Source organism: Apteryx mantelli, chromosome 2 (assembly GCF_036417845.1).
Source record: "Apteryx mantelli isolate bAptMan1 chromosome 2, bAptMan1.hap1, whole genome shotgun sequence".
Taxonomy (NCBI): domain Eukaryota; kingdom Metazoa; phylum Chordata; class Aves; order Apterygiformes; family Apterygidae; genus Apteryx; species Apteryx mantelli.
Genome location: NC_089979.1, coordinates 45793833 through 45818352, shown reverse-complemented (window position 1 = coordinate 45818352; position 24520 = coordinate 45793833). Strand labels below are relative to the sequence as shown.

Sequence of the window (24520 nt, the reverse complement as noted above, 5' to 3'; positions counted from 1 at the left end):
GGAATATTATCTAAAATTCTCTCATTACTTAGCAATATCTCTTCTACTATGGGGAGTTGTGCTTTCTTTCACAGATGAAAGACGCTCAGAATGCGGGATGTGTTGCAAAATGGAAGCAGATCCTGCCTCTGCCTTTGCAGTGTTTTTTTCTCTCCACCAAAAACCTGATGAGAGGATTTGATCAGACATAATGGGATCTGCAAAAAACCTGAAAACATGGAAAGTGTTCATGCTGCCCGAAGGGAAGGTTTTAAGTCAGATCCCCTAGTTTTGGGAGAAGAGGAAGAAGTATTTCTCTTCTCCATATAGGTTCAAGTGCTGGGGATAAAGCCCTTTCCTATGCTGATCCCAGGGCCCATCCTTCCAAAAGGACTGGTAAGAAGTGAGTGACCCCGTGTGCATGTTTGAGCATGTGTGTGTGTCACATTGCTGTAAACCAGTAAAGAAGCATTGAGATGGCTATGTGACTGTAGAAATGTTTGTATTTTGTTCCAGACATTCAAAAAAAATCATTAAATGTGATGATAAAGGGAAAAAAGACATTGTTTTCAAGTTTTGGACCAATAATAGCTTGAAATCTTAGATCCAAAGCCTCTTGACTTTGGAAATGTTTGATTTTCAGTCTGAGCATGAATTTTGTGGCTTCAGTATGACCACATGAATTTTGATAGATCTGAAACGTTCCTGTCTGTTTATCAGCCCATGTCCTTATGGCAGGCTTGACACATCTGACGGATTAACTAACAGGAAACAGAGCCCTAACCCAGGCTTGGGGGCCATGGGACATGCAGAGGCCACAGGTCAGAAATGCCTTTCTCGGTCCTCAGCACAGCTCTGGCCTGCAGCTGAGCAATTATAAATCTTTGTGAGATGAGGAGGCATCTGCTCTTTGTCACATGGGTGCTCCCAGCTCCATTCTGCTCTCTGGGCAACATCACTTAGCCCACGGTAGATGCTCTGCACTGCAGTTTCAGTAGTTCAAAGCTCATGGGATGTAGTTGGGTGCTTAAATTTTCAATTAATCAAGGAAGCGATATGATTTTTTTCCCCCAAAGTGCTGAACACTCCACTTGCCTTTGAATTAAAAAATAAATTAGGATCTTCAAAGTATTACTTTAGAATGGATGCTTAATTGGATGTTTTGGATATTCTATAACTTTTCAAAGAGATCTTTATTCTGTAACTCCACATGAGAGACTCCTTGCACAAATATGCTTTTGCTAACACAAGCAGGGAGGAGCTGGGAATTCAGTACTAAAGGCTGGAGTAATATAAGGAAACTGCCATGTTGCAAGTCACCAGGAGGAGATTTCTTTTGGCTATTATATATTAAATATGTAGTTGGATTTAAAAACAGACTTTCGGAGTATAGTTATACCTTAATAAAATGAACTCTAAACCCACAAATTATTAAGATATCTAAGTAAATAAAATAGGAGCAGTCATGCTCTGCCATTGGCCTTGAGTGGCCCACACAGTTTTGTTATTCGTTCATCCCTCTGGTGCAGTTTTGGTAAGAGTCAAGCAGTACTTCCCAGGCAGTGCCCAGGCCCTGTTCTGGGGACAGCAAGTGCCAGGGACCATTCCAACAGGCACGCTGGATGTGGACAGGCTCGTTTGCAGGGGAAGAGAGGTTGGCCATCAGGAGGCAAGCTAGGCTGTCCTGCCGGGCTTCAACACCGGGGTTTGCCCTTGGCTGGTTAGCAGATGTGGCCAGCGGGATAAATGGCAAAAGGGTTTGCAGCACAGCCAGATCTTGTTAAGTCAGGGGACGGGGGGAGAACTAAGTGACTTGCCACTGGGAGATGAACCCAAAAACCAGGAGCCCTCAGACTGAAAACCTGGACCTTAAATTAAAATATAAGCTTGACTTATATTAGGCCTTTTTTTCACTGTGGCTTTAACCAAGATACAAACTTGGAAGAGTTGGCAACATTGGAGCTCATGACATCCAGATCCAAAGTTTGCTATTTGACTTCCTCTGTCAAGTTTGCTTCTGGTAATTTTGCCAGAACAACAACAAAACCAAGTTTTCATAACAAACTGGATTATTCCTCTTATTATATGGTACAGAGCTCATTGCACACTCACCTTGCAGCCTTGTACATGGGACAACTTCTGCCGCTTTTTGACTATTGGCCAAGTCTTCCAGGGACATAACTTGGCTTTGAAATAGAATAGGTTGCATGGGTCAGAAACTGGCTGATGCAGATGTGGAGCTTTTGGCCCATGTCTCTGAAAGAACAAGTGACTCCACTTTCATTAGTTTAAATCAGAAAATGAATCCTAGATGTAATTCTGGATCACCTCTCTAGTTCTAAATGGGGTCAGATCCAATTTCATATATCAGCGCTGCAGCCCAACAGCTTCCATAGCTATTTTGTGATTTTTTGATAAATCCTGTGAATGAATACCTTTTACCCCCCAAATTAGTGCATAACAGCCATAATCTTGCTGCAGCTATGATGTTTGTGCCCGGGGCTATCTTACTAAATTTTCTTTCCCCTAATTACTTTTGTTTCAGGGTTGAATCAGGATTATGGAGTGTAGGGGTGTGTGGCTAGTTATTTTTTAATATACTCTGTGCTAGAGGTAACATTTATAGGCTAAGATTGTATGGTAAAGTTAAAAAATAAACCAAGTCTAAGCACTGGAAAACACATTGCGGGGTCAGTCCTGTATTAGCAGAGAAATAGGCTTGACATATTAATAGGTCTCACATAAGTCTCATTTCCACATTTTTATGATTACAGTAGGTTTTCTCCTCAAATGGGCACATGTCAGAGAAGTGGAGTGAGAAAACAGACAAGCCCTTTTTCAGTTCACAGAACCCCAATTCTTTATTAATCACAGCTTGCTCACAATGACATACAGGAAAATAGCACTAATGAAGAGTAGAATATGCAGGCAGCAACCTCCAGGGGGGTAGGGACAACTTCAAAACTGCAGCTATTTGGGGGATGATGTGATAGGTTTGGTGATACTGTACTTGGCACAAGCACCCTGTCTAGTCATTCCTGCTGCTTCAGCCCTCTTAGCTCTAGATGTCTGTCACTAGGTAGAGTTGGCTAACACTGAAGTGTAAAGGTCATGTCAAATGGAAGTCAGCAGTGTCAAAAAAATATAACAACTGGCTCACGTGTTCCAGGTGAAATATTCAGTAGCCTTTTGTACCATTACACACGTAATACGGTAGCATCAGATGAGTATCATAGATCATGGCATCTACAGATAAAGCCACTTGATGCTATTATTTGCTCCATCAATAAATTTTCAAGTGGTGAATTAAGCTCACTTTACAATTAGCATTTGTATCATTTAGAATTTGTCATAGCTTGATGATTACAATGTTCCTCTTAAATTTGCCTTAAACCGACTTATCACTTGCTTCCATGTCTGTTGCAAAGCAGTGTTTGCTGCCTCTCATCTCAAAAGGCAGAAGCAACAAGTATTGTACGCAGTGATTTAACTTCCATTATACAGCATGCTACAGAAACCTATAGGGCAAATTGCATTTGAAGAAACTGCATTTTAAGAGCCTTTTGTCTTGGACAGCTGAATGTGAAGTCACAATACCTGTCACCTAGCTACTGCTTTAACAAAGCTTATTGATGGCAAAGCGCTCTAGGTTATTAGGCAATGGCTGGTCTCTAGCACCATAGAACTACTACTGACCTCGTTGGTGGGTTGGAATGAGAGTCGCAGGGAATGGAGTTAGACGTGAGGTGCTTCAAATGAACCAACCCAGCAAAGTCAACTGAGTGGAAATAGACAACATCAGAAGCCTGTTACAGGACATGTAAGATTATGAAATAACTTGCATAATGCAATACTTGTATTTTTTAACAAAAATGTAAGTATTTACAAAATAAGATCCAAGTTTTTTAAACATCAAGCAAATCATTCTGCAAAGAGACCGCATTGTTTTTGTTTTTATTTTTGTTTCTTTTTTAAAGTTTTTTATTGAGTTCTTGATTTTTTTTTAAACCATGTCATACATTTCCCATACTGATATCGCATGATCCATAATAATATAGGCAGGGGGAGTTTACTAATGGTGGGGATGGGTCACATCCACCATTGCTGTTTTCAGCCAGACAGTTCCACCTGGAGCTCCTTGTTTCTACGGACCTCTGCAGCATGCCTCTCCTGGAAAACATCAAGAAGGCAAAAATCAAACCTCGTTCTCATTCTATGTTCCCAGGGAGGCTTCTGATGACAACCCCTTTAAGGCTGTGCATTTCACGTCTGTGCAAAACTTGTTTCACAGCACAACCATCTTTATGGGCTGCAACTCAGGAGTGGTGGCCTCCACCAGGCCAGCCCAAGGCATGCTGTGTGCTTACATTGTGCTTAAGTTCCAGAGCACAGTCTTATATCTGATATAGGCCTCAGCACCTGAAAGAGTTTCCTTGTAAGGGCCCACACTGAGAGCTGGTGCTTGCTACATGAAATGTGCCATATGCCCACATTTCCTTTTGACTTCCTAAATGTTACCAAAAAATCAAATATAGAGAAGGATGAATGGGCTTGAATTCCTTGCTTGCACACTGTATGCAGAAGATGTGATAGTTACTATATTATCTGTAGTTTTTAGGAACCATAATTAAAGGTTGCAGAATTTAGTTCCACCCAGATGGGTCAATCTGAGTACCTCAAACATCCCCTTAGATCAAATGATGAGGCTAGCTGTCCTCTTGGTGCCTTCTCCAGCTCTGAGGTAGTAGGGGAGCTATTAGCAAACTTCAGTGCTAAGCTCTTCTGTTCACCTTTAGCCATGTTGTCTTCCCTTTTACAGAAACAGTTCATAATTATTTTAGACTTATTCGAGCCACTGTATATTCAGATACTTCTGTGGAAATGGGCCTGTGGTCAGGAACAACAACTGTCAAGTACATTTAGGAATGTTCCACTCATGGTGTTTATAAAACTATATTATTTCTGGCAGCTCTTGGGTTTCAGGGTTTTTAGTTTATACCTCTGTTCTTTTCAACTGTCGGACTATCAGACTTTTACCTTCCTTGTGTCTAATCCCTGAAACCACCCCTGCTGCTGACAGTGCAACAGCAAACATAACAAGGTGACTATAAAAGCAAATATCCATCCTAGCAGACTTCAATTTAAGATAGCCCCTAGGTATTTATAAATATTAGAGGGTCTTTTATGGGGATTGGTCAAAATTTCACTGAAATCAATAGGAATCTTTTCATTGTCTGAGCTGGACTGTGGATCACAGGCCAAGACAGCTTACTGCATCAACTGAATCTGTAGATCACATTTTCTTATATAATCTGTAATTCTGAGCTCCAGATTTTCTAAGGGTCTTGTTCCTTGGAGCTCCTGTTGATGGCAGTATATAGAAATTACCTTGATACTGGGTGCTTCTAGACACCAAAACCTGGGGGCATCCACATTTGTGGGTCAGTTTTGAAGACTTAAACACAGATATCTCACTTCATCTTTTCCTGCATATGCAGAGTTGGCTTTTGTGTTTGTTCAAGTAGTAGTAACACAATTATTAATTTCTGGTCTGTACAAAGGTTCCCAAATATGTTATTATCATCTTTGCTCAGAAGCATTCTTTGGATTTCATGCAACGGTATACCATCACATTTCCGAGGAAAAGGGGCTTGACAGTCTTAATGTTGTTAGCATTAATCTAGTACACAGAGATGCTCCAGCTGTCCTTCACATTTCCTTTTAGTACCTCAAGGATGACTAATTGGCTTTTTCCTTTGTTTTCATAAGCTTTGGGATATGTGCCCACATACTAATCTAATGCAAAAATGTCAACTAATTCGGGCACAATTTTCAAGCTCAAGAATTATCAAGTTTGCATGTTCTCTAGTAACATCATCCTTTGGGAAACTCTTGTTTTTTCCTCCTCTCTGAAAGGATACTTTTGTCTCCACTGAAGAAGGACAGGGCCTTACTGAAAAGATCTCAAAAGGACACCCGTTTTCATTGAAAACAACTGTAAGAGATTTTTCTGTGTAAGTCTGTTTGCTAGTATATTAGACAGTTCATTGTTGACAGGAACAAGTAATCATTCCTGCAGACCCAATTAAAAAATATTATCACTGCTAAATCTTTATCCTCAGGTTTCCTTCTCTTGGTTGGAAGGGCTGCTCTGGGGAAGAGCACACTCAGTCCTGCACCGTGGTGTTTGGGATTTACCTCTTTCCTAAAGGGAATTCTTCTCGCTCTACCAAAGGTCTCCAAAAGAGAATTTACTCTCTTTTAGTCACAAGACTTACAGAAGATGTATAAGAAAGCTTTTGATGCATAAGAAAGCTTTTTTTCCCTATTTTTCCATCTTTCCCTTCTGAGAAGCCAAGAACTAAACCCACACGACAACTGTTTAATTTGGTCACTGACCTTTCTTAAAAGCCAAAATCTAAACACAAGTGACCTTTAATTTGTTCACAGTGCCTTCTTATAAGCTAGAAAATCAACCTATCTTTGGCTTGCTTTCTCCTTTTGACACTGGACCTTTGCCTTTGTAACCCCATAAGAATAAAGAAAGATGTGGATCTCAGCCAGCACAAAAATCCTACACCAAGATTAAGAGCAGGGGCAGGGAACAGCAGAGTCGGTGATACAGTTATAGAAAAGTTTAGTTTTTTTCACAAGTGAGTTGTGTTTTAGATAGGCACCAGGGGCTCTGACTTATAAAAATCCCTCAAATTTAGCAATTGAGAAAAGAGCTACTCCACAATGTCTCTTCAAAATATTGATTAGACTTTCCTCTCTAGTCTAAGGTGAGGAGTGATGGTGCAGTTACCTTTTCTTGGAGACGTTCAATAAGAGCAGCTAAATTAGCTTCACGGTTTTCTTTGATCTGTTCCATTTTCAGTATCAGCTTTTCCTCTGCCATTTTGCTGAAGTTGTTGTTCTCCTCCAAAGCCTTTTGAAGCACTTCTCGTTCATGTTCTCTCTTCTCTGCCAGATGTTTCAGCACCTGGGCCTCCTGGGACTGGAAACAGCAAGACATGTGGCTGAAATGAGTGTCTCACAAAACACTCATGTGGCGCAAAAACCTCCAAAGGGCAACAGTTCACTCAATTTGGAAACCATATGAAGTTTGCTTTTTCGTTGTTATGCGCATTGCTTGGAAAAATCACTTCTGTGTATAAAGAAGATCAGTTTCAGTAACAGGGGCTTAGAGCCTCTGGCCAAATGTGGGGCATATGCTTTAGGCAGCGGCAGCAAAGTGTCTGGAGCACTTCTGTTAACAAGCAATGCTGTTGTGTGTTATTGCCTTTTGTTGCCTCACTTACTGCACTAAGTGCAAGCTGCAATCTTCTAGCCATAAGTGTTTTTATTGGTAGCGGTAAGGGATTGAGGGCTGAAGCTATGTATGGTGGTAAAAAGGAGGTTTCAGAAACAGAGAGGTGCAGTTTTGCCTAGGTTGGACTACCCTTAAAAGTAAGTGATTGAATAGTCAATAGAGGCTTTGACATTTACAGTTATGAAAGCTAAACACAAGCAGTTGAGACAATGTTTTTTTCCATGATACTTCTGTTTGGCTTCACCTCACTGATTACAAAGGGAAAAGGGGGTTTTATTTGATAAAAAATAGCAAAACCCCATAATTTTTACTATAAAGCTTACATTTTGCAAGGAAGATGAAAACAGCATGTAGGAATTAAATGCATGCAGCTTATGCACAATACTGTGTTATTCTTCCTTCTAAACTCATTATTCAGAAGCATAAGCTTTGTTATTTATTTCAAATCAAATTACTAACATGAAACCACTAATTCTCGGAGAGAAGCCAAAGAGCTTGCAGTGTTGGGCCCATCCTCCCTGCAAGTCTAGTCAAAAAGATAATATGTTTCAGGAGGGTTATTTGGAAGTGATAAACAACATGCAATGCTTTTGGATAAAATAAATTAGAGGGAGCATGAAAAACAAAACAGAAAATGAGGAATGAAATATGGCTCTGGGAAGCTATGTGTATATTTCAGTGCAGATCACCACACGTGGTTGCCATTGTTATCTGTAAAAATTAATTAGTTTAAGGCCTAAATTAAAGGTTTAACCAATAATTATGATTTGCAGTAATGAATCTTATTAAATTCTATCTGTGTGGTTTCAAATGCAGTAAAAAGCTTGCAATTCCTTTACATGAGTGAAATCCAGCTATGAGGAGAAGACAAACATTTTAGCAAAGGTAAGATACACATAAAACCAAATGCACTAGCAAGGCAAGTTAAGCAGAATCAGAAAAGACTGCAAAAGCCAGGCAGAATATCTTGCTGCAAGACACTGGAGAGAAATATATATTGCTTTGAAAGGTTATAATGGCTTGCTTGAAATCAGAGGGGAAAGCTACTTTTGCAAATCTTGGCCACTTATTTTATTTGCTGTCATCTCTGGTTTGGTTCCAGTTAAGGGCTCAAAGCAACATTTCTCTAACTATGATCCCTAGAGCATTTGCTGATGGGAATGGTCCACTAAATTGGTTGGTCCCTAACAAAGGCTCTTCCTTGTTTTTCCTCCCACTATAGAATACGGTGAATAGGAACAGAGCAAGTATTTTTCAGTTCTTTGTGTCATACAAAATAAGTGTTGTGCAGGCCAAAGGATAACAGACATTCCCCAGATGAGCACAGCCAAGAAAAGGGGGAGCTTCACTAATAGGGAAAGGGAAGAGAATGAGCCAAAGCCAAAGAGAGCTGGGCAAAGAAGGAATTTTGTAGACTAATTCAAAAATCATAAAACCCCCATAAAATTAAACAAAACTATCAATAATTTTAATAATTATGCTCATAATAAAATGGGTTATCTTTGAGCAAAATATTTGATTTTAGATTAGCCTTTAACATTTCTTTAAATATTGGCCTACTTCAAAATGGAAAAAAGTCATTTTGAAAGATTTTGTGTACAATGTAAAAATAATAAAAAAAAATGAACATCTTCAGCCTGTTTTACCCTTTTTGAAGCAACAAGAGTGGCTCAGCTTGACATGTGCTTGTGAAGTTCTTCCCACAATTCTGCATTTTATGTTTAATTTACTCTTCAATGGCAATTTTGCATCCGCTTTTGGAAAAGTTATCATCATTAAAATTTGGTTGCTGATATGAATTTTGGGGACTCTTTGCTTAAATGATCCCAAAGTAACTTTGATAATCTAAAGATATATTTGCTTTCCTGTTGGGAATTTGAATAGAAAAGATACTAATCGTAACATCCTTTCCCATGAAAGTTTTCAGGAGTGATTTGTTATTTCGAAAGGCTATCATTTCATGACATTTAAAAAAATATATAATTTGTTATAAAATAAAGCATTTGCAGATTTAAACAGACATTTCCAGAACATATCCAGGACCAATGGAGATGCCATAATGAAAAATAAGGTTTGCACTGTGCCTATAAGTAACATTTTGGAAAGAAGCATTGGCTTTCAATGGGAGGTATCAAAATGCCATTGAGACTTTGGGATACTTGCCCATTTCTCTGGATTTGTTTTCTTCCATTCAAACTATTTGCCTTTTGGACTACTTTTTATTAATTAGCATAAATCCAGGAGAATGGTGAAAAATCAGAGTCCTGTATCATAGTATACACGGTTCTAGAGGCTGCCTTTGGAGACCGCACATTCAGAACTGATTTGGCCACTAATGAAGAAAATCCTCATACTCTAATTCAGTTTTTACGAAACGCAAATTGCATTGGCACTAGTAAGAGTTTGAATGAAAGCTAAACCAGGCCTCAGGAATTGACTGCACACTCCTAATGTGATTTTCTTTGATGATATGCCTTAAAATGTGTTTCTTTTCCTCAGTTAAAATGTTCAAGGCACCCAGGAGTGGTGCAAAATAACGAGAGGAAAAAAAAAAAAACAGCCCAAACCCCAGGGTAGAGTCTCATTAAAACTGATGCTCTAAACTCCTCTAATGCCATCGTATGCCAGCTGTGTCTGCCTGTTTCCCTTGTGCTCAGATCATTTTTGCAGTCCCCTCCTGACATTTCTGGAATAGAGTGACATGTTTTTATTCTGGATTGTGGTATGATTATCCATTTCAAACACATTTGGCAAAAGAACCTGGCCACCCTGTCTGTTCAAAGTCTACTACACATCCAGAAATAGCTAAAACGAATGACCCCTGATTCATAGTGTAATAGCCTCGCTTTGTTGTTTGTGTTGGCTTTTAGCTGTTGTGCTTGGACTCCCACAGTCTTGACATGGGATTCCAAAATAAGTAGGAAGTTTTTGTTCCCAAGTTTATTCCCAACACTATATTGTTCAGATTTCTGGAAAACATATTTCAACTCCTTGACAGTCCATTTCTAATACACTTGTAAACGGCTCATGATAAATGCTTCTTGTATAGCTATTAATTTTCAACTAAAAGAAATTCATAATTCTGAGAAAATGAGTGAAAAAAGCTGGAAATAGCATGAAAAATAAAAATATTACTAAGGAGGAAAAAGAGAGGAGAAAGGAGAAAGCAATACTCAATGGGGAATAACTCTCAGACTTCTTAAGGGCACAATAATGTAGCTACAGTTGCAGCCTCCAATGCTCAGTGTAGAGGAATAAAAATGTTGTAAAGCATTCCTGATATAGATACTTTTGCTCCTAGAAATGTAATAATGTGCTACAAAGATGGCTAATGCAGGCAAATACCTCATGACCTTCATCTCGTATTTCTAAAGGATCATGTGCCTCCCCCTCCTACGTTTTCAGAGATGCCTGCTTCAAAAGAAAATCTGTATCTCATGATTAGTTGGCCAGATATAGATGCAGACAGCCAAACACTCACTTTATGAGCAAAATTATCTATGGAAATGGGTTTTGGAGATATAATATTTACTTTTAAAGTATTACTCACAGAAAGAAAATCCTACTTGTCTGAGTAAAAGGTTCTTATTTTCTCACATTTATATGTTTCTCTTTAACTTGTCCACCCAAATATTGAAATCATTTATGCAGAAATAAAATTAACTGATTAGTCTTAAAGCAAGAAGTGGGCTCAGGCAATTGCTTTTAAACTAGGGATTTCTGCTTGAATGCATTCACCTGACTATCTTAGCTACTAGGATGTATGAGGTGCACTATCCAGTTATGAGAACTCCACTTTCATAACACAGTATTCATTCACTCACTGGATTTTTTTTAAATTAAAACACTCAGTGGAAGCTGCGTTTACTCTGGTATACCTCAGTGTATTGTGTATTTAAAAGATACTGTTTATGGACCAGACTGTGAAGACAGGATAAAGGCTTCTACTGCAATGTAAATGCCAAGGTAAAGCCTAGACATTAATCAGAAACAAATGGTGAGTTGAAGCAGTGACATTTTCAGGGGGAAGGAATTGAGTTTTTTTTTTTTCCCCACAAAAAAGCAAAGGAATAGAGTCAAGTTAGATCTCACTCATGGCATGGGCTTCCTCAAATCTCTTTATTACCACATCCTGTTCCTCGCTGGAGTGTACTATTTTTTATATTACATTAGACCTTACTCTAGCTGATGTGAGGACTCATTGTTCCAAGCAGTGTGCATACACACACTGAGACACAGTTCCTCTGACAAAGGAATGGCAGACAAGAAAAAGAGGGGGACACTCCTGCTCCACAGGTTTACAGAGCAAAGGAGTGAAATGGTCATTCATCAGGAGAGCCAGAGATGTCTGCAAGCAATAGCTGAAGGTGAAATCCTAGTTCTGTTGAAACCAGTGGCAAAATTTCTGGTGATGTCAGTGGCCCAAAATTGTGATTGAACTTTCATGACAATCCTTATTTCAGGATCTTTATTTCAGAAGAAGCTTTTGGTCAGGCCTATTAAGAATGCAAAGAAGAGTCAAAAAAGTGAACAGGCTGTCCACAATGAGAAACAAGAGAACTCACTTCGATCAGCTCCTTTCTCTTCCTAAACTGGCATAAAATTGCAACTTTCAAGGTTTTGACTCACTGAGGTGAACAAGGTATGTGGGGCTGATGCAGCAGGTATCGTCTGAGCCATCTACCTGATGCTCCCTACATGCTCATGAGGCATTTTTTTGATCTGCAGCAGTTTGAAAAGTCATTATGTCTCACAGTATTGGGATGATTCATTGACAGCAAAGCACATGGCAGACTGCTAGAAGAAGCTTTGCTGGCGTTCAGAGGTTTGTTGTCTCTGCTCCCCTCTCCTAGCAGGTGATAAACTTTTTTTCTGTGGGCACATATCCAACAGCCTTATGCTTTTTGCATGAGAAATTGCTAAGTGGCTTGCAGTTTTGGCTAACTATTGTCGATATTAAAGGCAAAGCATAATATATGGAAACACTATGGTGTAAACTAAAGTGGGGTAGAAACACATGGTTCTGATGCTGATTTCACAAGTATTGCTGGGATCTTTTCATAAAGCAGCTGCACTTCATTTTGTACTTTCTCTCTGCACAAACACAGCCAAAGGCTAACAATAATAGAAAGAAAGATTAGTAGGTGGGCAAGAAAGGAGGCAAATGTCTTGGACACTGCCTGTCCTCCCAGCCTGGCCAGCTTACTTACAAATTTGAAAGGAAATGAAAGAGGGCAGTAGGAATAAGGTGGAAACCATAGCTTCTTAGTCCTCTGGGGAAGGGAAAATTTTGTGCCCAGTATATGCCAATACTTCAAGCACAATCCAGTTGACTAAGCTGTCTTGGGGACTTTGCTCTAACAGCAAATATTTTCTAAGCTCTGGATCTACCACCCTGGGTAGCCGAGTGAGCTTGCCCAGGCTGGGTGGCAGAGTGGGAGCATCTCACAGCATTTCACAATAATGGCATTAAAAGTTCATGTTGCTGAAACCGTATAAACGACAGCATGAAAGTTAAAAAATATGGCTGTTCTTCGGCGTTCTTGGTGGTGCTAAGTGCTAAGCACTAGGGACTAACCTGATTAAATTTCATCCAAATACAAAGCCGTTAAGAGGATTTAATTACATATAGTTTCTCTCCCATAATCCAAAAACTAGTAGAAATGCGCATCCCTTTGGAGTTTCATTTTCATGCTAATAATTTGAATAAAGGCAATAAAGATATATAATTCAATGTAGGGCTTTTGAAGTCTATGAATCCAGTGTAATAGCTAAGTATTCAGGGCCATTGGGTAGAAATTGATAAATGCTAAATATTCTTTGAGGAATAAACTTCTGCTGCTTACAGTGTTGCTGTGCTCTAATTTCTTAACTGGGAAGGATGACAAGATCTTTCTGATTATCTACAAAGGTATGAAAATATAGCACGCACATGCCTAAAAAATAATGGGATAATAATGACATACCGTAAAGAGGATTCTATAAATGGAAAGGACGAATCTATAACTAGCCAAAATGGGTCTTGCTATGTGGTACAAAAGAAAAACAACTTCCATGCATTCAGTTTGATCTGAGAGTATGAGGTCACAGGGACTGTTAAGTGAGGTAAAGAAAAAGGGGGACAAATGGAAGAAGCACTGTAAAAGTGTATGAGGAAGTATACAAGAATGATAAACAGGAAATAACACAAATAGGAGACTGCTAAAGTGCATGTATTGGTGTAGATTTTCTCACAGGAATTTGAAAATTTATTAACGAACACTATCTAACTAGCAGAGCCTAATTCCTAAACAGTGCGAAATCGATTAGTATTTTTTCAAAAATGGCAATTCTCATCCATTCGTTATACTTGATTTTAATTAGAACTCTGCTGGAAGGACATGATCTAGAATGGTTATGCCTGACAGCTGTGGTGCATAGATAGAAAAGTATGATAACAACTGCCATCCATACTGGATCTCAGAAAAAATACACCTGGTTTGCCTAGCAGCGGAAAGTGGAAGATACTTAGGGAAAATGTAGATGAAGTTCAGCAAATCTACCTGGCCCTTCCCTTGGTATATCTTCCTCATTTACAGCTGTCATCAAGTTATATATTTTCTGAGCCAGAGGTTGCATCCATATTATCATTTTCTACAAGGCAATGCTCCATGAATTTTACTATTCTCTTTTTGAAATAATTAATATTGTAGTATCCTCTAAACATTCTGTGACAGCAAATCCAACACCTTGATTAAACAGTTCATGTAAAGGTTATCCCCACTCTGTGTTTTAAACTTGCTGTCTGACAATTTTATTGAGTGTTCCTTGCTGTCTGGGCAGTGTGAACCAGAATGTAATTGTTCATCTTCCTCTTTGCATTACCATTCAGGGTTTTATAGACTTCTATCTTATCTTCCATCTATTGTCTCTTTCCACTGAAGAGTGGTGGACTATTTAATTTATCTTCTTATGGAGTTCTATTCCTCTGCTTGCTTTTTTTACCTTTCTCTGCACTATAGTCTTTCAGACCAAAACTGCAAGGCAATTCTTGGGATATGAGAACACCAGGGATTTTATGGGTGATGTAACGAGGTTTTCTGCTTTGTTCTCTGTTCCTTTCCTAACAATTTCTGCTGCAGTGATGATGTGGAGGATCTTGTCTATCAAAATAACTCAGTTAGTTATATGTTCATTCAAAATGAATATAGTATGAAGGGGGAGAAATGACAGATGTCTGTATTGTTATCACTGATTACCATTAATGATTTTTCCTTTAGGAAAAAACAAAAGATAATGAATGAAACTAAATCAATGAAATGAAATGTCTGGGACATAAAGTTCATATCTCCTACTAATTATATGCATAATATCGGGCTTCTTAATTGCTGCCATTTCATTCTGTCTCCATTTCTTCACTTAAGTATTTGTCCTCAGGACAGAGGCATTTCACATATTCAGAGTCTTTGGGGCATATCATCATCTGGACAGGTGAAAGCTCATATTGCTGGATAGGTACTAGTGCAAATGCATATTCTTTTCATATATGGTCAAGTCCTTTTACTAAAATGAACATATAGAAGTAAAACTGAAAGAAGCAATAGTGTTAATGTTTATAAATTAGAAATAGAAATTCTTGCATTAGCAAGGCAGCAGGAATAGCAAATATGGCAATGCTTCAGTGTTCAGCTAAATGAATTGTTCAAATTAGTGAGTTTCAGAACAGTGAGGTTTCACTGAAAGTTAAAAATAAAGGTCAGATTTTTGGCAAATGTCAGTAGTTCAGATCTACCAACTCCAATGGATTGCATCTCCCCCCACACCAGTGTAATTACTTCATTGAGGCTGTTGGAAGTGACCCACTGATCCGGCCTGACAGGAATGAGAGGAGGATGGAGAGCTTTTTTATGTTAGGAGCTGCTTCATGTGGTATCTGCGGTATAGCTGTTGTACCTGAAATTCTCTAGACATTTTTGCCCATATCTGGAAAAGATTCTATAAACATTAGTTTTAGTAACAAATTATAACGTTCAAGACATAAACTAAAGGCTCAGAGATACCTAAACTTTTTTTTACTTTCAGATACCTTCCACTGGGGTTTCTGTGAGCAGATAAAAGGGGTATCTCACAGTAATTTAACTGGCAGGGGCAGATTTGCCACAAAATAACACTAGTTGAATGCCATAGAAAGGCCTTCCCTGCTCTACCTTTATGCCACAGCACAGGGAAAAATGAGTTAACCAGCACAATGGATTACCCTGTCTGGAGTTTTCTGTGGCCATTGCAGCCAGCCACGGATTCCCTCAACTGGTGCAACGCCATATAAAAAATTGCCCCATACAGCACCAATTTCAGATTAAAAAAATCAGGCTGGCAATGGTGAGCTTCTTGTCAGCTTTGTCTGTCATCCTCTGACCTATGTGATCTGCAAAAAAACAAAACAAGACAAAACCCCAAAACAAAAACCAAAAAGCAGTCTGAGTTAGTTCTGACTGGGAACAAATAAAAATCTGTCCCAGAGAATGTTTAGCAGGGGTACAGAGTAAGACCTCTTCAACATATCAATCATGGTGAAAGCCAAATAGCTAATGTGGACTTCTGACTGCATGCACCCTGCATCTGTAGGGTTTACACTGTTGTGAGGAAAGTCTAACGACCCTTCCAGGCTCTATGTGAAAAGCTTACAAATTATGAAATGTGAGTAAGGTCATAAAGAAGAAAAGACTTTGCAGATAACCCTACAAAGCCAACTTTCAGGACTATTCAGACTGCCTGCTACAAGTGCCTCCCTCAGCAGCTGTGTTATGCTCGCATCCTCATTCAGGAGTGTGGCGAACAGTCCGGAGCACTCTGTATTCAGGGCTGACTCCTCATAGTGCACAAAGCAGACATTATAGCTGCCTACACATTGTGACTGATTTCCATGGACACCACAAGGAATCAGCATCTGATAGCCTGGACAGTAGCTGTTTGAATCCCATATCCCTCTCTTAAACTTAGATACCAGAATAGTTGCAATGATTTTCAGTGACTGTTATAGGTGGTCTGAACACAACCCTCACACCCACAGAGTAAGCATGTGTATTTGAACTCCCTTGGGCTTCATGTCCAAAGCTATTTCTATTTTATGACCCATATTCCCAAACAAGGCAAGCTTGCTTGCAAACTGTTGAAAAAAAACCAATTAATTTGTTTCTTTCAACATGATTTTAATTTTTCTCCATTCAGGCACACTGTGAGTCAGTGACTGCAATGGAAAACATATGAACAGATATGAAACTTGGCTGTTACTGTGTACACTGTCGGGCATAATTATGAACTTTTTTTAAAGAAAACATACCTTTCTCCTTTCCTCTGCAGCTTCCAGCTTTTTCTGGATCTCCTCAAGAGAGAGTTCTTTCTTCTTTGGAGAGGCTAAAGTTCGTGGTGCTTCTGAGACCGGAGATGGTGGCTTTAGGATCAGTTCGAAGGCCTGGCCGGAGGCACGTTTGTTGATTTGTTTAACTTCCATGTCTGCACAGTAAGGTGAGAAATGGTAAGCCTGTCAATACTTCAGTGGTATTGAGGAGAGAAGCAGCAAAGACAGTAGTTTAGGATCAGAAGTACAGACAAAAGATTTAGCATTTTTGCCTTTGCCAATTTAAATGAAATGGCAGATTATGGGCTGAAAACTGTTCTCAGGAGAGGTACATTCCATTTTATCTGTAACAGTTTAATTATATCTTAATCTTATAAAGACAAAAATTCACAGTAGTTTTGGAAACTTATTGGGATTTGGTGTCATTCCACATCCCCTGAGAGAAATGGCCAAGCTGATTAATGCTTTAAGCATGCTTTTACCTTTTCTTGGTTTCCTCAAGAATTATGTGAGCTGTGAAGATCTGTAATTCTCAAATGGGATGCATTTCTCAGAGTTCTAAGAAAGGTACAGCTCAGTATTAAAGAGCTTGCTATAACAGTTTAGGTCGTTGTTATTAGCAACAAATATCCAGCATCATGGGTAATACCCAGTCAATAGAAGGTGATAGTCAAAAACAACAAATGAATTGTTAAATCAGCAAAATATTGACTGACTAACATTAGATACTGGGAGAGTGAACTGAGTCATTTCCCAGGGCGAGCACATTATCTGACATGCAAGATGATTTCCAGTGAAAGTTACTCACCATCATACTTATAGATGTTCATATTGCGAGGTTCAGGGTAAAAACAAGAGCAGATCAGAGAGAGCATGGACAGCTCCTTCATCTTTTCCTTGTAAGCTGAAACAATAGACCTTGTTAGCACACTTCACTTTCCCAGTTTCTCCTTAGTGAGCATCTAACTGAGACGACTGGCTAGTGACCAGCAAATCTGCTGTATCATCCACCCGGCAGATTTCTCTGGGATGTTTACTTTCAACTATTTCTTCTAAACACGAAGCCTTTATCATTTGACAAATATGAGATGCTCAGTACTGTGGAGACTGCTTCTGATCTCCCACATGACCTCAGCCTTGGCTCTAACGTACACAGTCCTTTTTAGTTTATAGAAAGTGAATCTGGCTACCAGAAAATGTATTTAATTTTGGAATAGTGCTATGACCCCACTGTCTCCTGGCAGGTGGAGAGAAATGAAGCTCTTATAAATTCTATGACATATCCAAATGCAATTGAGAAGAGTTCCAAAATGATGCCCATGTGTTGCAGCATAGGCAGATCCTAACGACATTATCTGTTACAAATGAAAATGTTATCCAGATAATTAAAAATAAAACCAGAAATGAGGATAAATTTATAAAATCCTTAGCATGATGTCCTTAATATATATAACTACTTGAGACAAAAAGAGCTTTTCTTTCTGCACTTACTGGCCAAAATAATTTGCTTCCATATTCAGTTCTAGTGTACATCATCTGATACAATAAATACCCTTATGACTTACCTTTACTATATAGTCTGTAGTCCAGTAACGGCTACAGAGTTCTGTCACAGACTGAGGAAGAGTTGGTCTAGAAATGGCAATACCAATACTTAACCATTATATGTTTTGCATTCACTCTTTACAGTTGTTATCATCCCAGTATATAACTGAGAAAACAGAAAGTTGCTTGGCAGATCAATGACAGATCCCAGACTAGAACCAGCTCCCCCGAGTCCTGGTGCAATACCATAGCCACTGACCACACTCTATAAACTATATATATTTGGGACTGCTCCAGAAACTATGCTGGCACACACAAATCCCTGCTACTATTGAAATTGCAGCTACAGAGGAAGACACAAATTTGCTGCCAGCATGTGAAAACATGGCTTAAAATATAAATGTGACTGAAAGCATTGAATTAACAGATTGGACCAAATTAATCCTTGATATCACTGAAAGAAAATCAGGACATTCCTTTGATCTTCAAATAGTAGATACATATGAAATTGTCATTTAGCCTTTCTCATGGCTGCTCTTTTGTCTTTTGATTTTTTCCTACTCAGAAAGACCCGAGGGTAATGAGGACTTGAGAGTCTTTACGTGGTGTTCAAGGCAGTGGTATTTGAGTGATGCTTGAATGATACATCAGTTCAGGACTAGATTTCTAACTGTTAGTGAATGAGCTGCTAATTAAGCTTTGCATCGGTGTGAGGGGGAGGTCCTAATCATGGGACACTAGATAATCTACCCAAAAGACATACAGCTTTACACAAACCATTGGCGGAAGCCAACATCTCAGATCAAGACTGCTTTCAGTGAATTGAGGTTGTCACTGAAGCCTGGAGTGACAAGTACTTCTTTCAATACATAAGTACAAACTTGCACAGAATAACTCAAAAATCCTCTGGAGAGAAAAATGACACCAAACTGATGCCTGTTAATAGTTAAGCATATTGGTATCATGAAAAGCATAATCTAAAGTTTGCACCAAAAAAGTCTGATAGCCATTCAGATAATTTCAGAGAGACTTATCAGAAATGTGCCAATCGCTGATGCTTTCCATCTTCCTGTCAGTCAGGAACATTATAAGAACATTTATTCATATCCCATGAAATGCTCAGTGGATTCACTCCTCAGTGAATAGAATCCTCTGAGAAATTTCCAGAAATTAAAATGGTTAAGGAAGTGTTCCCAGCTCTAATAGTGTTGCCAGATAGTGTTCATTTAGGCCCTCATCCCACAAAGCATTTAAGAGCATGCTTAATTCCAGGCCCACAGTCACAGTTGTGTAGATTGTCCTTTGAGGAGGGCTTCTCCAACCAGCTGCCCACACCACCAAATTGCACCCTGTTCAGCAGTCAGGTTGTGTAGTGGGAACATATGGGACCTTGTGGCTTTGTGCACTGGAGGAGAACTTTAGCAGTCTACCCAAAGACACCTGGACCTGCATGTTCCCTGAGAGGCTGCTGAACATACAGAAAATAGACTTCTGGTTGTTAAGGACAAGGCCATTGGTGTCACGAGCTGAAAGCTAAACATTCTTGAAAGCTTGAATTATTGCTACAACATAACCTTGAGATATCTTTATAGAAAGAGACTTAGAAAGAGGTGTCATAGGGATCCTGCCTTTTGGGGCCTTTGTTATTATTTTTTATCTTTGCTTGACATTGAATATTTCTTGTTTTCTAACAGCATCTAAAACAATTAGAGAAAGGTGTTTGTTCTCCCAGCTTGTCATCTGCAAAACATGGCTTGAGAAAGATAAGAACGTGCTCTGCTCTCTCTCCTGTCAGTACAATAGCTGCACTGAAAGCACGGTGGCTGTCCTTTTTCATTCTGGTCACTAACAGAATTAGGATGACTTTCCATGCTTTACAAGCATTACATTTTCTTTTTTCATGGTATTGATTTAGTCTCTATTTGCCCTAGAAAGTCCTTCAACCACAGTTAGAACTTGGCTTGAATACGCACGGCACATTCTGGACGCTGCTGCAACCCTGGAAACCAAACAGCATGTGGATAATATGGCAAAGCACAGGAAAGGATTCCTATTCTGCCTCAGGCAGCCACTGTGAGAGTATGTAACATATTGTATATCTGCAGTGTCGATAAATACCATTTTGCCATTTGGCGGATTAAGGGCTGAGGGCCTCCAGGGAACTGAAGACCTACAGACTTCCTCAGGTGTCCAGCATCAGCGTTGTGATCACTTCTCCCCCTTGACTAGACAAAGAACAGCATATTTGGCAGCCTTGCACAGCAGGAGCCCTGAACCACTCAGCCGTTGTTTCTTGAACTGCCATACATAAAAATGAAGCAGTATTGTTAGCCCAGTCACAACTAAGTAGACTCTCATAGTGAGTGGTCTAATTAGAGTGACTGGCCAGTGTCACATAGGTAGTTCATGGCTGAACAGGGAGCTGAACTGTGGTTTGTGAAGGCCTAAGGAGCTAGTGTTGCAACCATGCAAGCATGTTTTCTCAGAAGGCAACATTTTTACATTAAAAAAGCGTCAGTGTTAGGCCAGAAGGCCAACTGCACTACATCCATGCAACATGCACAGGACCCCGGTGCATAATTGAAATAGACACAAAAATGATGTCTCTTATAGTGAAGCTTTTAAAAACTGGTAAAGAGAATCAGTGATTGTGACAAAGTTTATTTCCCAAATGTGTTACAATTGGCTTGCTAATTATATAGCTCCTTGTGCAGTCATGCAGAGTACGTATCACAGCATTAACTCTGCAAGTTAAATGAAGGAAAGTAAATGATGTTAATCGCAATAATACAAAAGCTTTGATAGGCAAATTACCAGGAAAGAACAACGTTGACAAAAGACTGCAAGAGAATCTTCTCAGTCCTGTATAACAAGTTTTAAATATTTAGATGCATTAAATGCTTTAAAGTCAGGCAGGAACAGCACACAGATTTTTGCTAAAACTAAAAGGGATTTTAATATTGGCAATTCTTACAGTTCTGCTGTGAATATCCTGGTATTTACAGATCTTAAATTCTTAAGTTTTGTGATTATTTCAGAACCTCATCTGTTTTTTTTTTTTTTAAGTAAATTTTGCATATTCACAGTTGCAGAGAAAGGCTTAGAAACTTTATCCAATGCCCCTAAAAGCTTTGATAACCTCAGAGAAGTAGAATCTCAGATTGGTTTGAAACTCATGAATGCATGAGTGTTTCTAAATGAGACCCAAATGCATCTCCTTAATATCACGGTTTTAAGCTGATCTTGCCACTTTCTGAAAATTCTGTCATTACTTTTAATAGCTATGTTTTAAACATTGTGAAACCACTGCCTGCTTTGGATGAGCATTTCCATGCTCCTTCTTTGTGGACTCTTTACTTGCCGATCTAGATAAGATCTCCCAGAGGCTTTCAAGAGCATCAATGCTACACATCTGCATTAGCAAGCAGTGAAGCATAGGAGGATTGGGTCTGTGGAGGGAAACAGTTCTAAAGATTCAATGCCCATGTTGTATATATTTTATGGGTCTTTTCTTCAGACTAATTTGGTTCCATGGGCTGTACGACCGTTCATGGTTGGAGCACAGCAGATGCAATGCTAGAGCACATCTTCCAGTTTCATTACCTCTCAAGCAAATTAGTTTGTGCACTCCGAGACTGCTCTGCAGTGTGAACCCAAGCATGGTCAGTTGGGAGGTATTGATGATTCACTTCAAAAGCCCTCTCTGACCTCAAATGAGGTGCTTATTCAGATACATCCCATATTTCTCCATTAACAAGAAAACCAGTCCAATGCTAGCCATTCACTTGCCCATTAAGTGAAGCTGGTAGGGAAGAGTCCTACAGCTGCTATTAATAAAAGTCAGCAACCAGTTATTTGCTGCTGGTAGAAATATGGGGATTAGGGAAAACACTGGTATAACCACCCTGTCTGCTCTCATATGTTATCAAATAGCTATAAGGAATTTTTACAGAATACCCTGCAATATGAAAATCTGTGCTGACTAAGGGGCCATGGGCAATTTGGGTCACATTTTGTTCCTTGGCAAAGCACAGTTAGGACAGATTGCTATGTCACAGCAGAGACCATTATTCATAATCAAGACTATTTTTAACACACAAAAGCAGAGAGATAAGCATAAATGTTACTTATAATTAACATTTGATGAATGCAAATCTGTTAATTCCTTTTGCCGTACTGAATGCAGTCCACAAATAATAAACTGTTATCGTTTTTTGACACTTCAAGTCCCACCTTTAGCTCCTAGCCAACTAGTTGCTTGAGGTTTTGCTCACCTGGAGGGGAAACAGAAACTATCACAGTGCCCATGGTCAGAATGTGGAATTCATAACACAGCTCAGCCCTATGTTCCCTTGTCAGGTACCCATGAAATAGTCAGCTTTCTGAGATGAATTCTAGTTACTGAACAGAAATCCCACTTCTTTTTTCTGATTTGGAAAAGACTGCCAGAGTAAGAAATAAGATTAGATGAAGCATCAAATGAAAGATACAGAAGACCTACTACAGCCATCCTTTACATTGATTTCTCAGGGATGTTATTGACAAAGTGGTTTGTTATAAATATCACTTTGTTAATGCTCCCTTTGAAGTGCTAGAGTTTTTGGTTTGTTAATGCAACGCTTTTAGTCACAAAAAGCCATGTTATTTTGCAGATACCAAAACACATAATCTGTTGGCCAGTACTTTTTTTTTTTTTTTTGGTAATACATTTGGATAATGTGCTGCTTTCTTTTCTGTCAAATGAAATAGTGTTGTGTGGTTGTAACTGTTATTGGTTCCTAATAGAAGTAAGCCAACTCAGGCCTATAAAAAGGTTGATCCGGTCTGCATTTGATTCATATTTTGGTGTTTTCTCAGTCTTTTATATACAATTCTGATTAATCTCCACTGATTTTTAAAAACATTTTCACTGATTTTTAAGTCTTTTTTTAACTGTTTTGTCGGTGAAATCTTTGTAAGAGAGCACAAGAAACTAGATTATGGCTTCTAGTCTCACTCTACAAATACTCGAAATGACAGGTAAGGAAGGCTGCAGCCACAGCCAGAATGAGAAGGGGCAGACAAATACTTATTTCCAGCAATAAGATTGTGTAGTTTCTCTATAGCTGGCTACGTTTTTTAAGTAAACTGTACGATGCATGTTGATAAGGTGGTGAACTAGTGTTATATGGGACTGGGGGAAGCAAAACCCAAGAGGGTGCATGAGAAATAGGGTTCTGCATATCATTTAACTTTAGGCAGCTGCCTTAGATATACGAGGCTGGGATTCGCTCTAATTAATACTCATCATCTAAAACTTAAGACAGCTAGTTTGCAGCTGTCATGCAGGCTTTCTTTTTAGTCAATGGAGAGAGAAGCACCTCCAGGAAGTGATCGGTTCCATTCCAACACAGACGTCTAAGATAAATGAAGTAGATTGTCTGAAGGGCACTGCATCCCCTGGCATTAACAGAAAACCTGCGGAAGTTTACAGGCTTATGGAATTGCCAGTGATGGAGGGAGTGAAAGCAAAAGCCCCTGCAGCGAGTACCTGTTATCCATCACTTACTCTCAGCCATGACCGATGTCTCATTTTGGTGATTCATACAGGTGGAGCTTATTTTGTGACTGTGTCTCTGAATGCGAAACACTGCTCTACAGAGTATTCTGTGTGAGCAAGTCTATCTCACAGCTTCATGTATGTATGTACTTCTCTGGTTTCCCTGACAAAAATCAGACACTAATGGCTCATGGACTCAAAGTGAAGGCAGTTAGAAATAAGCTGGACAGATCTGCCTCCTTAATGTCCTAGAGTGCTCACCTACAGGTGGCACAGGACCTTAACCTGGGGCCATTCTATAATGAACAGCTCTTTAAAATTACACTGATCATATACTCCAAAGCATTTTAATAAAGAGAAGAGAACAGGGTTTGGGTCATTCCCCGGCCTCCAATTTTGTGTTATTTCTGCCTCTACAACATGAAAGAAGCAGGTTCAATAAAAAGAAAACAAGAAACAGAGATCAAGGAAGAGAAACTATAAAACATTTTCTAACATAATTCCAGAAAATGAGAAAGAAAGAAACTGGACAGATCTAATCTGCTTTTATGGCAATTCAGAGTTTTGAACACTAGTTTTGTCATTCATTTCTGTAACCTTCAAGACTGTTCTGAGATCAGTAAGGCTATCTAGGTTTCAGCAGAAGTATTTGTGATTTTACTCTCTCCAAAGAGAGAGCCTTCTAAAAACCTGCATTAGTGTCATTCATAAAAGCACAGGGTGGCAGTGAAATCCATGAGCATTTTAGCATAAGTTCCTCAACATGCGAGGAATGATGCAAGCAACAGAGCTGAACCTTCAACTTCCT

The 24520-nt window shown here is 39.2% G+C and overlaps 1 protein-coding gene across 1 annotated transcript in view; it reads right to left on the bottom strand.

The window, feature by feature from the left end:
• Positions 1 to 2813: 2813 nt before the first annotated feature.
• STMN2 (stathmin 2) overlaps positions 2814 to 24520 on the bottom strand; it is a 41533-nt gene continuing 19826 nt past the window's right edge. Inside the window, exons 2-5 of the mRNA XM_013942877.2 lie at positions 17437 to 17532; positions 16611 to 16783; positions 6785 to 6976; positions 2814 to 4149 (exon numbers count right to left, since the gene is read on the bottom strand). Of these exons, the coding sequence (XP_013798331.1) occupies positions 4090 to 4149; positions 6785 to 6976; positions 16611 to 16783; positions 17437 to 17532 (521 nt within the window). The 3' untranslated portion in view covers positions 2814 to 4089. The remainder of the gene's footprint in view (positions 4150 to 6784; positions 6977 to 16610; positions 16784 to 17436; positions 17533 to 24520) is intronic.